The sequence below is a fragment of the Euleptes europaea genome, chromosome 1, assembly GCF_029931775.1.
Source record: "Euleptes europaea isolate rEulEur1 chromosome 1, rEulEur1.hap1, whole genome shotgun sequence".
In the NCBI taxonomy this organism is placed as follows: domain Eukaryota; kingdom Metazoa; phylum Chordata; class Lepidosauria; order Squamata; family Sphaerodactylidae; genus Euleptes; species Euleptes europaea.
Genome location: NC_079312.1, coordinates 18,391,293 through 18,403,966, shown reverse-complemented (window position 1 = coordinate 18,403,966; position 12,674 = coordinate 18,391,293). Strand labels below are relative to the sequence as shown.

At 43.5% G+C, this 12,674-nt stretch overlaps 1 protein-coding gene across 1 annotated transcript; it reads right to left on the bottom strand.

Annotated features, from left to right (window-relative positions):
* Positions 1-7,258: 7,258 nt before the first annotated feature.
* On the bottom strand, positions 7,259-11,577 carry LOC130472826 (zinc finger protein OZF-like). Its single transcript, XM_056844279.1, has 3 exons — positions 11,404-11,577; positions 9,728-9,854; positions 7,259-8,439 (listed from the first exon to the last, which is right to left on the bottom strand). The coding sequence occupies exons 1-3, from the start codon at positions 11,575-11,577 to the stop codon at positions 7,259-7,261; spliced, it is 1,482 nt and encodes a 493-aa protein (XP_056700257.1).
* Positions 11,578-12,674: the final 1,097 nt, after the last annotated feature.

The window sequence follows — 12,674 nt, the reverse complement described above, 5'->3', positions numbered from 1 at the left end:
GTTTAATCTGTGGAAAAAGCTTCAACCAAAGATTTCAGTATAGTCGGCATAGCAGAATTCACAAAGAAGAAAAGCCATATACATGTTCATTCTGTGGCAAACGCTTCAGTCGCCGATCTTACTACGACAGGCATGAAAAAATTCACACACAAGAGAAACCGTATGCATGCCCTGTATGTGACGAAAGCTTCAGCTCCAAGACACACCTTATTACACACAAGAGAAGTCACACAGCAGCTGTGCCATTAGCATGTTCAGTCTGTGATAAGAGTTTCAGCCGTAAAGCTCATCTTGTTGTTCATGAGAGAATTCACACAGGAGAGAAACCCTATGTGTGTTCTGTTTGTGGTAAAAGCTTTGCTCAAAGGTCGAATCTTACTTGTCATGAAAGAATCCACAGAGAAAAAGGAAAATGTCTCATGTCTTACTAAATAACACAAGGACAAAGAACTTCACATGCCAGCATCATGTACTGGCTAGAGTATAAGACTAGAATCTGGGACACCCTGGTTGAAATCCTCATTCTCCCTAGGAAGCTCACTGTATGACCTTGGGTTAGGTCACTCTCTTTCTCAGCCTAACCTACTTCACAGGGCTGCTGTTGTGAGGATAAAAGAGGGGAGAATAATGTTATGATCCACTTTGGATAACTGCTGAGGAAAGCGGGGTAGAAATAAAGAAATTGTATCTTGGCTCTAGTCAAAAGAATGCTACCACCTCAGAGAGGGTCAGAATCTATCATATGGCTTCACCTAGCAGTAAGGTCTTCACATGGAGCATGTGCTCTTCAGTGCTATGAGGTAGTTATGGGGAGAGGGATTGAGGAATTAACGTGTTTCCTTCTCTGAGGAAAAAGACCAGTAGTGTTCCTAGACCTTTCAGAATGGGACATGAAATAACAAAATAGTGATTTACAATGCTTTCCTAGCAGAGTTACACCCTTCTGAGCCCACTGACTTCAGTGGACTTAGAAGGGTGTAACTGTGCTGATAATGGCACTGTTAGTGGGGCACTAACCCATCCCTGAACTCCATGTAATAGGTTTCTCCCTGGTGATTTATTTTGTTGGGGGGGGGGGGTTTTGTGGTCAAGTCACAGTTGATTTATGGCAATCCCGTAGAATTTTCAAGGCAAGAGACATTCAGAGGTGGCTTGCCATTTCCTGCCTTTGCGTCACGCTCTTGGTATTCCTTGGAGGTCTCCCAATCAAATACTAGCCAGGGCCGACCCTTCTTAGCTTCTGAGATCTGATGAGATCAGGATAGCCTGGGGCTATTCCGGTCAGAGCCTGGTGATCTATGCTATTGGACAATTACACACACAATATTTTATGATTTAAAATAATATTTGTGGTGAATGGCCTGGTTTCAGTTGTCTTTAATATCAAATGAAGAACAGATAAGTCCCTCTATAATTTTAAATGTTAGTTTTGAAATGTTTATCAATAGTTTTTTTTTAAAAATCCTAATGTATTTTTAAGAAAGATGTACACTTGGCAGATTGACTAAAGATAACTTGTAATACATTAAGATAATGTATTACATACAGGCGTATCCTGATTTATTGCACTTTGCAAATATTGTGTTTTCAAGCAAGTCTATTGGAACCAATTTTCCAACAGCATGTGCTCACTTCAAGCCTCTGCATCATATTTTGGTAATTCTCACAATATTTCAAAAATTTTCAATATTGTTGCAGTACATTTTTTAGACATAATGCTATTGCACACTTAATAGACTACAGTATGGTGTAAACATAGAGTGTTACAGATACTAAAATTAGTGGATTATAGATAAAATCAAGGCTGAACTGACCCTAGAAGCCAAAATGACTAAACTGAGGCTATCGTACTTCAGTCACATTATGGGAAGATAAGAGTCACTGGAAAAGACAATCATGCTAGGAAAAGTTGAAGGTAGCAGGAAAAGAGGAAGACCCAACAAGAGATGGATTGGCTCTATAGAGGAACCCACAGCCCTCAATTTGCAAGACCTGAGCAAGGCTGTTAAAGATAGGACATTATGGAAGACATTGACTGGCCATGAGTCAGAAGTGACTTGGCGACACTTAACACACACACACATAATGTAAACATAACTTTTATATGCACTGGGAAACAAAAAATAATAATAATGCGTGGCTCACTTTACTGCGATATTTGCTTTAGTGCAGTGGTCTGGAATTGAACCTGCAATATCTCCAAGGTATGCTTGTAACACTTTGGCATTGTAAAACATGCAGTTTTATGAATCTGATAATTTTTTGCGAACAGTTTTAATTAAACGAGGTAGTTTCTATATAGTCGCAGTTGGGCTAGTTCTGCTTCAGTGTTCTTAAGAGGTTGAAGAAATGTTGCAACGGGTATCAAATAGGCTTCTCTGTGCAATTAATTCCCGCTTGCGAATCATGACCAGTTATGTAACAGAAATTATCAGATGGCTTTTAGTGATGGATGGTGTGCATGAAAGCTATTTGTCTTAGTGTATACGCTACTGGAGAAGTTGACATCTTCCCACATGCATCTCATTCCCCAATACTGTTGTGTGGATTTCTTCAGAGGAAGCAGAAATGGCAAAGAAATTGACTTCTGGTGGTGAAATTAGGAGAGCTGAAGTATCCTGAAGCTTCTCCCTGGACTGCCTCTATCCAGGCAGACTAGTGGGACTGGGCTACATAATTCTGTGGTTGGAACTTACAGCTCTAACTAGCTGACCGCTTGCCCGCCTCCTGTTGGGTCGTCTTCTCAGTTCCTTTGCATGCTAGACATTGCAACTCTTCCAACAGTCTTTTGGCCTTAAAAAAAAGACCTTTGTCACACCACACCTAATTTTACTTGTCAAATTCCCTACTGAAAATGGTAACTGTAGTAACCAGATGACTCTTGGCTTTTGTTACAGAGCTCCTACTTTGCAGGTGGAAGGACTCCAGGTTCAGTTTCCGATGACAAAGAGCTCAGGTAGCAGGTGATGGGAAAGACCTTTGCTTAAGAATTACCAAGGTAGATGGAGCACAGGTCCAGGGGGTGGGGGTTGTGGCGCAGAGGTTGACCAATTGTGTGGCATGCAGAATGTCCCAGGTTCGATGCCCAGTGTCTCCAGTTAAAGAATTGGGTAGGTGATATGAAAGACCTCTGCCTGAGATCCTGGAGAGTTGCCATCAGTCAGGGGATAAGACTGGTCCTGATGTATCAGTCAAGGGTCTGACTCAGTAGAAGGCATCCTTGTGTTCATATAGCCAATATGATGATCTCTCCCACCCCCTTCCCCCTTGTGTTCATATAGCCAACATTTGATCTCTCCCACCCCCTTCCCAAACACATACTGCACAAAATAAACTTTAGAGACCCTCAGGCAGGTCCCCATTCTTTCCCCCAACCCTTTTTTGGGGGGGGGGAAGGAATTTGAATTTGTCAGGGGGCAGGGCATGGAATATGTTGCAATTTCTTAAACCCAGAGAGTGTGGTACTAAGCACAGAGTTCATTTTCCAGGGATTTTTCTACTTTTTTAGAATACATTGCTAGCCTACATGACCGGAAAAAAATTCTTGAAGCATGCAGTCAATATTTGTGGATATTTCAGAAGCTTGTCGACTTCCTAATTGCCTGAAATAAAAATGCATTATGCAAAGTATTGACAGAGAACAGAAAACCAAAAACCTCACAAATATGTTTAATTTATTCCTGTTGTAGGACAGAATTTTTACTGCAGATGTTACATAACAGAGTTCACACCTCATGTACTTCCTTCAGTCTTCCATTTTGGATGAATACAAGCCTACTTAAATTATTTCAGTTTAACAGATCCTTGTTTTATTTCCTGTTCTCTGGGAGGAATTAAAGCAAGGTGAGGAGAAGGAGAAAATAATAGATTGTCCTTCTTTGTAACAGGGCTGTGTGTGTGTAAAGTGCAGTCAAGTCGCAGCCGACTTATGGCGACCCCTTTTTGGGGTTTTCATGGCAAGAGACTGAGGTGGTTTGAACAGGGATGTAGGGGTGAGAAATTCCTGGAAATTTTGGGGGTGGAGAGTGTGGGGTTTGGAGAAGAGGAACCTCAATGTGGTATAACACCACACAGTCCATTCTCCAAAACAGCCATTTTCTCCAGTGGAACTGATCTCAGTAATCCAGAGATCAATTGTAATTCCATGAGATCTCCGGCCCGACCTGGAGGCTGGCAACCCCAGCTGTACATATTTCTGAACTGTTTGTTCATTAAAATTAGCAGGGCAAACTCATCTCCAACCCACTCCAGAGTGCATTTAGGAGACGAAAGATGATTTCATGAACAGGATAGCTCTCGTGAGGAAAAATGTAAATATCATTCCTTATATATGAACAGTACTGGTGTAAGACAGCCTGCTCATGAACACAACCTACAACAGTTATGCAGTGTTGTTCTCTCTTGTCCACATAAAAACACAGTGCTATGGCAGCTGATAGCCTAGAACTGGAAGATTCAACATGGCATCTGGGAGGGTCTGCCTCAGAGCACAGTTCCTACCCCACCATCAGCTATGCACCTGTTTTCTTGTACGGGAGTGAAGGAAAGAACAAATCATGACAGTGACTAAATGGAGTTGCCACCAACAATCCCATGCACATGTTCCTTTTTCTCTCCTCGCTATGAAAACAGGATACGTGACCATCAAAAGGCATGTTCTTCCCAGCCACCTTTTGTAGCATCCAACACTGTGTGTGAGGGAAACAGATGCACAAAAATGGCAGTGTAAAGTCACAAGTTCCCATCATGACATGTAGTAGAAAAGAGTAAAAGTCCAGTAGCTCCTTAAAGTCGAACAAAATTTCTGGCAGGGTATGAGCTTTCGTGAGCCATAGCTCACTTCTTCACTGGACTCCTAGGGCATTTACACACGGGAGGTTTTGCCTTGGGTTTGCTGCTCTCTAGATGCACATTTTCCGCCATCCAAATTCTCAGAACTCTGCATGGGGGCTTACTGTTGAGTTTTGAGAATTTGGATGGGGGAAATGTGCATCTGGAGAGCAGCAAACCCAAGGCAAAACCTCCCGTGCGTAAATGGCCCTACTCTTTTCTACTGCTAGTGACAGACTAACACAGCTACCCATCGTGATCCATCATGACATGTTAAGGTAGAGAGATGGGAGAAGCTGGGGCTCAGTGGTAGAATCGTAGAATTGGAAGGGACCATACTGGCCATCTAGTCCAACTCCCTGTTCGCTGCAGTGTCTGCCTAGAGCTTCCCTGACAAGTGTTGGTCCAGCCACTGCTTGAAGGCTGCTTGGCATGCTGAAGGTCCCAGGTTCAATCCCCAGCATTTCCAGTTAAAGGATCAGGTAGGAGGTGATGAAAGACCTCTGCCTAAGAACCTGGAGAGCCGTTTCTGATCTGAGAAACCAATACTGACTAGGGGTCTGATTCAGTATAAGGCAGCTTCATGTGACAAATGTCTTTTTCAAAACACTTTTGTCCATCTCATTCCCTAAAGCAGGGGTCCCCAACCTTTTTGACCCTGAGGGCACCTTTGGAATTTTGAGAGGAAGTGGTCAGCAAAACCTCAAAACGGTGGCCATAGGAGGCAGAGCCAAACCCAAAACCTCCTACCTCACAGAAGGGGAACAAAAAGAAATGAAGGAAACCCTGAGGGGGTAGGGGGAAAGACAAGGGAGAATAAAAAGAAAGGGAAGCCAGAGGGAGAGGGAAAGAGCCAATAATAAGCCCTGCGTTACAGTGGCCCCACCTACTTTCTGAAAAGCTTGGGGGACACCAGGGCAAGTACTGGCAGGTCTCATGGCACCCATAGGTGTCACATTGGGGAAATCCTGCCCTAAAACATGACTGGGTATCGTGAACCACAAAGTCCTCCAGACATTGCCAAGCATTTTCACACAACGCATAGTTAAATTGTGGAACTCCCTGCTCCAGGATGTGGTGATGGCTGCCAGCTTGGAGGGCTTTAAGAGGGGAGTGGACATGTTCATGGAGGAGAGGGGTATTCATGGCTACTAGTAAAAATGGATACTAGTCATGATGCATACCTATTCTCCCCAGGATCAGAGGAGCATGCCTATTATTTTGGGTGCGGTGGAACACAGGCAGGATGGTGCTGCTGCAGTCATCTTGTTTGGGGGCTTCCTAGAGGCACCTGGTTGGCCACTGTATGAACAGACTGCTGGACTTGATGGGCTTTGGTCTGATCCAGCAGGGCCTTTCTTATGTTCATGTAGCAACATGTCAGTTACAAAGCTTCTCTAAACCAGGGTTTCTTAAACTTTTTCCTCTCGTTACCCCTTTCCACCTGAGGAATTTTTACGCGGCCCCGGGTATATAGGTATATAAAATAGGTATACAAATCAAACATTTACAGATAATAAATCATAAAGAAATTTATACTGTTGCCAAATTTTTATAGTGACCCCCACATTCAGTTATGTGACCCCATATGGGGTAACAACCCACAGCTTAAGAAGCTTTGCTCTAAACCACATACACAGGTTGAATATTGATTTTTGAGTGCAGGTGAATCGGAATAGTCAGAAGGGCAAATACAAATCCTGACCTCCTTGAAGGACAGGTGTGATAAAAAGGCGACAGATAAATATGAAAGCTCAGTCCAGGTTTGAAAATGCTACAGTGTCTGTCCAGGTTCAATGTTAATCTTTTTAAAAATTTATATTCCACTTTTCTCCCCAATGGGAATCCAAAGCAGCTTACATTATTTTTCCCCCTTCTCCATTGTATTCAAACAACAGCCCTGAATGGTAGGTAAGGCTGAGAGAGACTGACTGGCCCATAGTCACCCAGTAAGCTTCTATAGCAGAGTGAGGATTCGAACATGGGTCTCCTAAATCCTAGTCAGGCACTCTAACCATGCTAGCTCTAAACATTGTCAAAGGCTTTCACAGTCAGAGTTCATTGGTTCTCGTAGGTTATCCGGGCTGTGTAACTGTGGTCTTGGTATTTTCTTTCCTGACGTTTCGCCAGCAGCTGTGGCCGGCATCTTCAGAGGAGTAACACTGAAGAGGAGACACTGAAGAGGAGACACTGAACACTGAAGAGGAGACACTGTCCTTCAGTGTTACTCCTCTGAAGATGCCTGCCACAGCTGCTGGCGAAACGTCAGGAAAGAAAATACCAAGACCACGGTTACACAGCCCGGGTAACCTACGAGAACTAGCTCTAAACCTTTCCCACTCTTTTGTTTCTCGCTTGTGTCAGTGCTGCAAATTCCATTAAAGTTCAGAGCACTCATCTGACAAATTTTCACAACGAACAGGGGACATTAAGGTTTTTCGCTGACATGGGTCCTCTCATGTATCCCAAGGTGCGATCTCTGGTTGAAGCTTTTCCCACAGTCTAAGCATTTATATGGCTTCTCCCCTGTGTGGCTTCTCTCATGGATGATACTGTATGAGCGTTGGTTGAAACTCTTCCCACAGTGTGAGCACTTGTATGGCTTCTCTCCCGTGTGGATTCTTTTGTGTTCAATGAGAGCTGAGCTCCGGCTGAAGCTTTTCCGGCAGTCCGAGCAGTTGTAGGGTTTCTCACCAGTATGCATCCTCTCGTGCCTGATCAGGTGTGACTTCTGCCTGAAGCTTTTCCCACAGTCACAGCATTCGTATGGCTTCTCCCCCGTGTGTGTTCTCTCATGTTGACTCAGGCTGGATCTAAAGCAGAAGCTTTTTCCACACTGGGGACACTTATATGGTTTTTCTCCTGTGTGGATTCTTTGATGCTTGATAAGCTTAGAGCTCTCGTTGAAAGTCTTCCCGCACTCTGAGCAAGCGTAAGGTTTCTCTTCCGAATGGGACCGCTCATGTTTAATGAGGCTCGACCGGTGATTGAAACACTTCCCACAGTCCTGACACTTGTAGGGCTTCTCACCAGTGTGGATTATTTTATGCGCCATCAGCCATGAGCTCTGGCTGAAGCATTTGCCACAGTCTGAACATTCATATGGTTTCTCCCCTGTATGGGTTCTTTCGTGGGCCATGAGGTTTGCTCTGCGGTTGAAGCTTTTCCCACAGTCTGAGCACCTGTATGGTTTCTCTCCTGTATGGGTTCTCTCATGCGTAATTATGTGAGATCTCTGGCTGAAGCTTTTCCCACACACTGAACATTTGTAGGGTTTTTCTCCTGTGTGGGTCCTCTCATGCCTGATGAGGTAGGATCGCTGCTTGAAATGTTCTCCACAAAAAGAGCATTTGTACAACTTGTCTGTCAGGTCTAATTTCTTACAATCCAAGGGGTCAAAGCTCTCATGGAAGCTTCTTGCACAACCTGATCCTTCCACACAAAGAAGGGCTTTTCTCGATATTTCCCCAGGATTAGTTACCTGCTGATTTACAGGTATCTCAGGACACCGATACAAGTCCTCTTCCAATGATTCTCCGTTGAATACCACTTGCTCTGGTCTCTCCAGCTGATGATTTGCCTCACTTTCATTCATTCTCACACTGATTGCTGGAAGAAACAAAGAATCATGAAATGGGTAAAACAGAAGGAGACCCATAGACAAGTAACACTATGAAGTATCTGGGGGGAAGAAGCCTACATGGAAAGGATCCAGATCTTCCTTCATATTCATAAAAAGCCCCCGCCCCAAAAAAAAGAAGAAGAAAAGGTCAGACAACAGCTTAGCCAATACTCAGTTTGTCAGTCACGTGGACTCCTTGGGCCTTAGCCAATCTGGGTGCCAAGTCCTGGATTCAAGACCAGAACATTGACCCTCCAATCAAGAGGTGTTAATGCATCAAAGAGCTCGCATGTTTTCCCTGTTGGTTGTAAAGGATGCTCTCTATCTGGAGAAGAGCACCTTTCCCACATTCTCCCAGTCACAGAGAGGTCACTGCCCCCTTCTATCACCATAACTGTCACAGAATCTCTTGCTCATCTGCCTCTCATTTACCTTTTATAATTTCAGAGACAGATTATGCCAAAATTCAGAGGAAGGGATCAGTAAACAGCCAGTTATGAAGATTACTGATCATTGCAATAAGTAATAAATATACACAGGATCACCCTGTGCAATTTGTTTCAGATGACTGGCATAAATCTGCACATGGCTTGCACTTGGATTCTTGGCAACTATTCACCTCTAGTAACAAGGATGAATAAAAGGGCCACACCAGTCACAGGAGATGAGGAGGAGGAGGAGGAAGAAGAAGAGTTGGTTTTTATATGCCGACTTTCTCTGCCACTTAAGGGAAAATCAAACAAGCTTACAATCACCTTCCCCTCCCCACAACAGACAATTTGTGAGGTAGGTGAGGCTGAGAGAGAATGACTTGCCCAATGTCACCCAGCTGGCTTCATGTGTAGGAGTAGGGAAACAAATCCAGTTCACCAGATTAGCATCCGCTGCTCATGTGGAGGAGTGGGGAATCAAACCCGGTTCTCCAGATCAGACTCCACCACTCCAAACCACCGTTTTTAACCACTACACCACGCTGGCTCTCACACCACGCTGGCAATAAGGCTAAGGCCAATGATGCAAAATGCCAAAGTAGACGTTACGGTATCAACAAGTCCAGTCCATGGACACTGATGCCACTGTAGAGCTGGTCACCTGGTCCCATTATGTTGCAGGCCCGATCAGGATCAGGTCCTCGCAGCATTTTTAAATGGACAAGTTCTAAAATGGTGTTGGCATCCATGGGTTGTACCTGTGGACACCGTAACATCTAGTTTGGCCCTGAGATCAATTTGCCCAAAAGGGTTTACACAGAAGTTCAAGTGCATGAACCCTTACCCATTAAATCAGCCTCCCTGTCTCCTTCCTGCAGGGACTCCTTACAGATCTGCATCTTCATGGTGTCGGACAGAGGCTGATCTGTCTTGGGGGGATCAACAGCTGTCTCTCCCAAGAACCCAGGCCCCTGCAAAAGAAGTAGGCACACAGGGACATAGTGGGGTCAAATCTTGCCAACTGCACCACCTGGGATTCAGAACAAGAAATAAAAGCAGCTAGAAGCGTAGGTGCGTTTTTGTCACCTGTGTTTTGCAGGCCAGTTTTACTGTGGTGTATACTGCCGCCTATATCTTATCGTCACATCTGAATGCACCCACAAAGAAGCTGCAACTTACCGCAGTTTATATTTACCTGGGGCTGCCCTTGAAGACTGTTTGGAAGCATTTGCTGGTTCAGGATACCGCAGGATGGTTAGCAAAACTTGCATTGTCTAAGATCAATGGATGGTGCCTTCCCTTCAGTAATTGGCTTTAGCTAAAGTTAGACTAGCAGAGAACCACAGGAACACTTTTTCTACTACCCCTCCCCTTCAGGGGGATAAATAATCGCAGTCTTTATAAGCTGACTACTTTTTTATTCTGTAAGGCTTTTGAACTAGATTAAGTGAACTGAATGGTACTTGTTGTTTTATCATCCCTGAGGCTATTTATGAGCTGTTTGGCAGTTTTATGATATTTTATTTTTGTTGTACATTTTCATTCTGATTTTTTGTTGGTTTTAAATTAGATTTTTGAGCCACTTTGAAAGCCCAGATGGGTGGAATGGTGGTATATATGCATCTGAAAGAGATACAGCCAGCCTGAACCTATTTTCCTTGTATTAGAAGATCTCTACTGGCTTCTATTTTGTTTCTGGGCACAAGGAAGATAACTGGTTTTGCTCTATAGAGGTCTCTAAACCATTTGGGACGAGAATATTAGAAGGATCTCTGGCCCCCAGAGGAAAATGTCCATTTCCTTAAGATCAATGCTTGCTCCAGGTGCCCCTCAATTTCAGAGTTTAGGGGACAATCAGAGACATCAGTAACTTTTCTGAGGCAGGACCTCATCTTCAAAACTTTCTTACCAGGTACACTAGTTATTTTTTATGGCAATTCAAACAGATCATTGGGTGAACAATCTGCATTTCTGTTCCCTCTGCTGGTATTTTAAGTCAACTATTACTGGTTTCCATTTTTTTAGTATTGAATTTTATTGATATTCTGCCTCCGAGCCACTTGAGATGATGTACCAATGTTTTTAAAAAATAAAAATAAACATTTTCTAAATCAATAGAACCAACCACAATAGATGACTGTAAAAAAAAGCTTTACTTGGTTGCTGCTTTTAACTTATTATTGTTGTATTATATTCTTTTAACTTTCATAAACCATCCCACGTGTTGTTTTAGCAGAACAGGCAGGGTAAAATAATGTCTTCTAAATAAATACATAAAACATCTGAAGCTAGGAAGAGCAGTTCTATGTGCAAGGTGCCACCACTAAAATGGCCCTGTCCTTCATGACCACCCCTCTTACTTCACTACTAGGGGGACACACAATAGGGGCTCTGAAATGGATCTCACTGTATGAACAGTCTCATACAGAAGAAGACAATTCTTAAGTTACCCTCCTTTGTTAAGAGCAGAAAGGTGGCATACAAATAAATTTAGGCAGGATTAAAATTCTGGGTGCTAACCTTTTGGTGGTCCTCAGCCACTTGGTAGCCAGGTAGCCCAAAGCGCTCTGGCTGTGAGTCTAAGTTGGCAGTATCTCTGGCCATCATTTCTTCCTTCATCTTCACAGAGTTATCCAAATTGAAACAGATCAGCTGAGATTCTGTATGGAGCCCTCCAGGTGAGGTCTGGGTCATCCCCCCTCTTCTAGATGGCTGTCTAGCCACATGCACTCCCTTGGAAGAAGCCAGGGGAGTTTCAGTATTCTGACAGCACACCTGTGGGTTCCTCCATTTGGGATTACAGGACCATGCTGACGTCAGGCATTTCTGTCCTTGTGGCCCCCAGAACTGGTTTGGCCACTCACTGGGTTCTTGTTGTGGGGCTGACCCAGTTAGACGTTCGTGCATGGTCCTGGCCTGGGTCACATGATGGACTTTTTGTCCTGGTTCGGGTCCAGCAGCGTCCTGCTCTTCCATCTTTATTTTGGGCTGCGCATCCTGCACTGGAAATTAAATTCAGTGATTATGTGTATGTTAAGATACCAGGTTACTGGGAAGAAAGGCAACGCCCTCTAAAAACCTAGCAAAGTATAAAATTATAAAGGCAAATATGCTGTAGGAATGGGAGAGACTGAAGTCTGGTGGTGGAGTACTTGCTTTGCGTGCAGAAGGTCCCAAGTTCAATCCCCACCATCATCAGCTTTGTTTATGGTATCATGTCTTATAGTGCCTTGGTTAACATTGTTTTCTAACACAGTAGCCATAACCTGGATGGCCCAGGCTAGCCTGATCTCATCGGATCTCAGAAGCTAAGGTGAGTCAGTCTTGCTTAGAAAAATCACTACTCAATCTAGTTTCAGAGTGTAGCTATGTCGGTCTGCAGTAGAAAAGCTAGATTTGAATCCAGTAGCATCTTAAAGACCAACAAGATTTTCGGGGTATAAATTTTGCAGTCAAAGCTCTGATGAAGGGAGCTTTGACTTCTGGGAGTTTGGACTTCTGGGAGCTTATACCCTGAAAATCTTGTTGGTTTCTAAGGAGCTAGTGGACTTGAATCTAGCTCTACTAAATCTAGATAAAACACAACCATAAAGGGAGTGCGATAAATAAGTTAACAAGAGTTTTAGTAAATAAATAAATAACAATAACAACAACAATTATTATTATTATTAATATTAATATTAATAATATTAATATTAATAATAATAATAATAATAAGCATTGATACAGTGTTCAAGCTTACTGCAATCTTGACAACAGCCATGCAAGGTAGTCCATGGTATTCGTTGTGC

Excerpts from the sequence above, each read along its gene's own strand:
- LOC130472826 (XM_056844279.1), bottom strand. The coding sequence starts at position 11,577 with ATGACCCAGACCTCACCTGGAGGGCTCCATACAGAATCTCAGCTGATC. Across the intron at positions 9,855-11,403 it reads TGGCTGAGGACCACCAAAAG|GGGCCTGGGTTCTTGGGAGA; the intron begins GTTAGCACCCAG and ends CTTCTTTTGCAG. Across the intron at positions 8,440-9,727 it reads CAGGGAGGCTGATTTAATGG|CAATCAGTGTGAGAATGAAT; the intron begins GTAAGGGTTCAT and ends TGTTTCTTCCAG.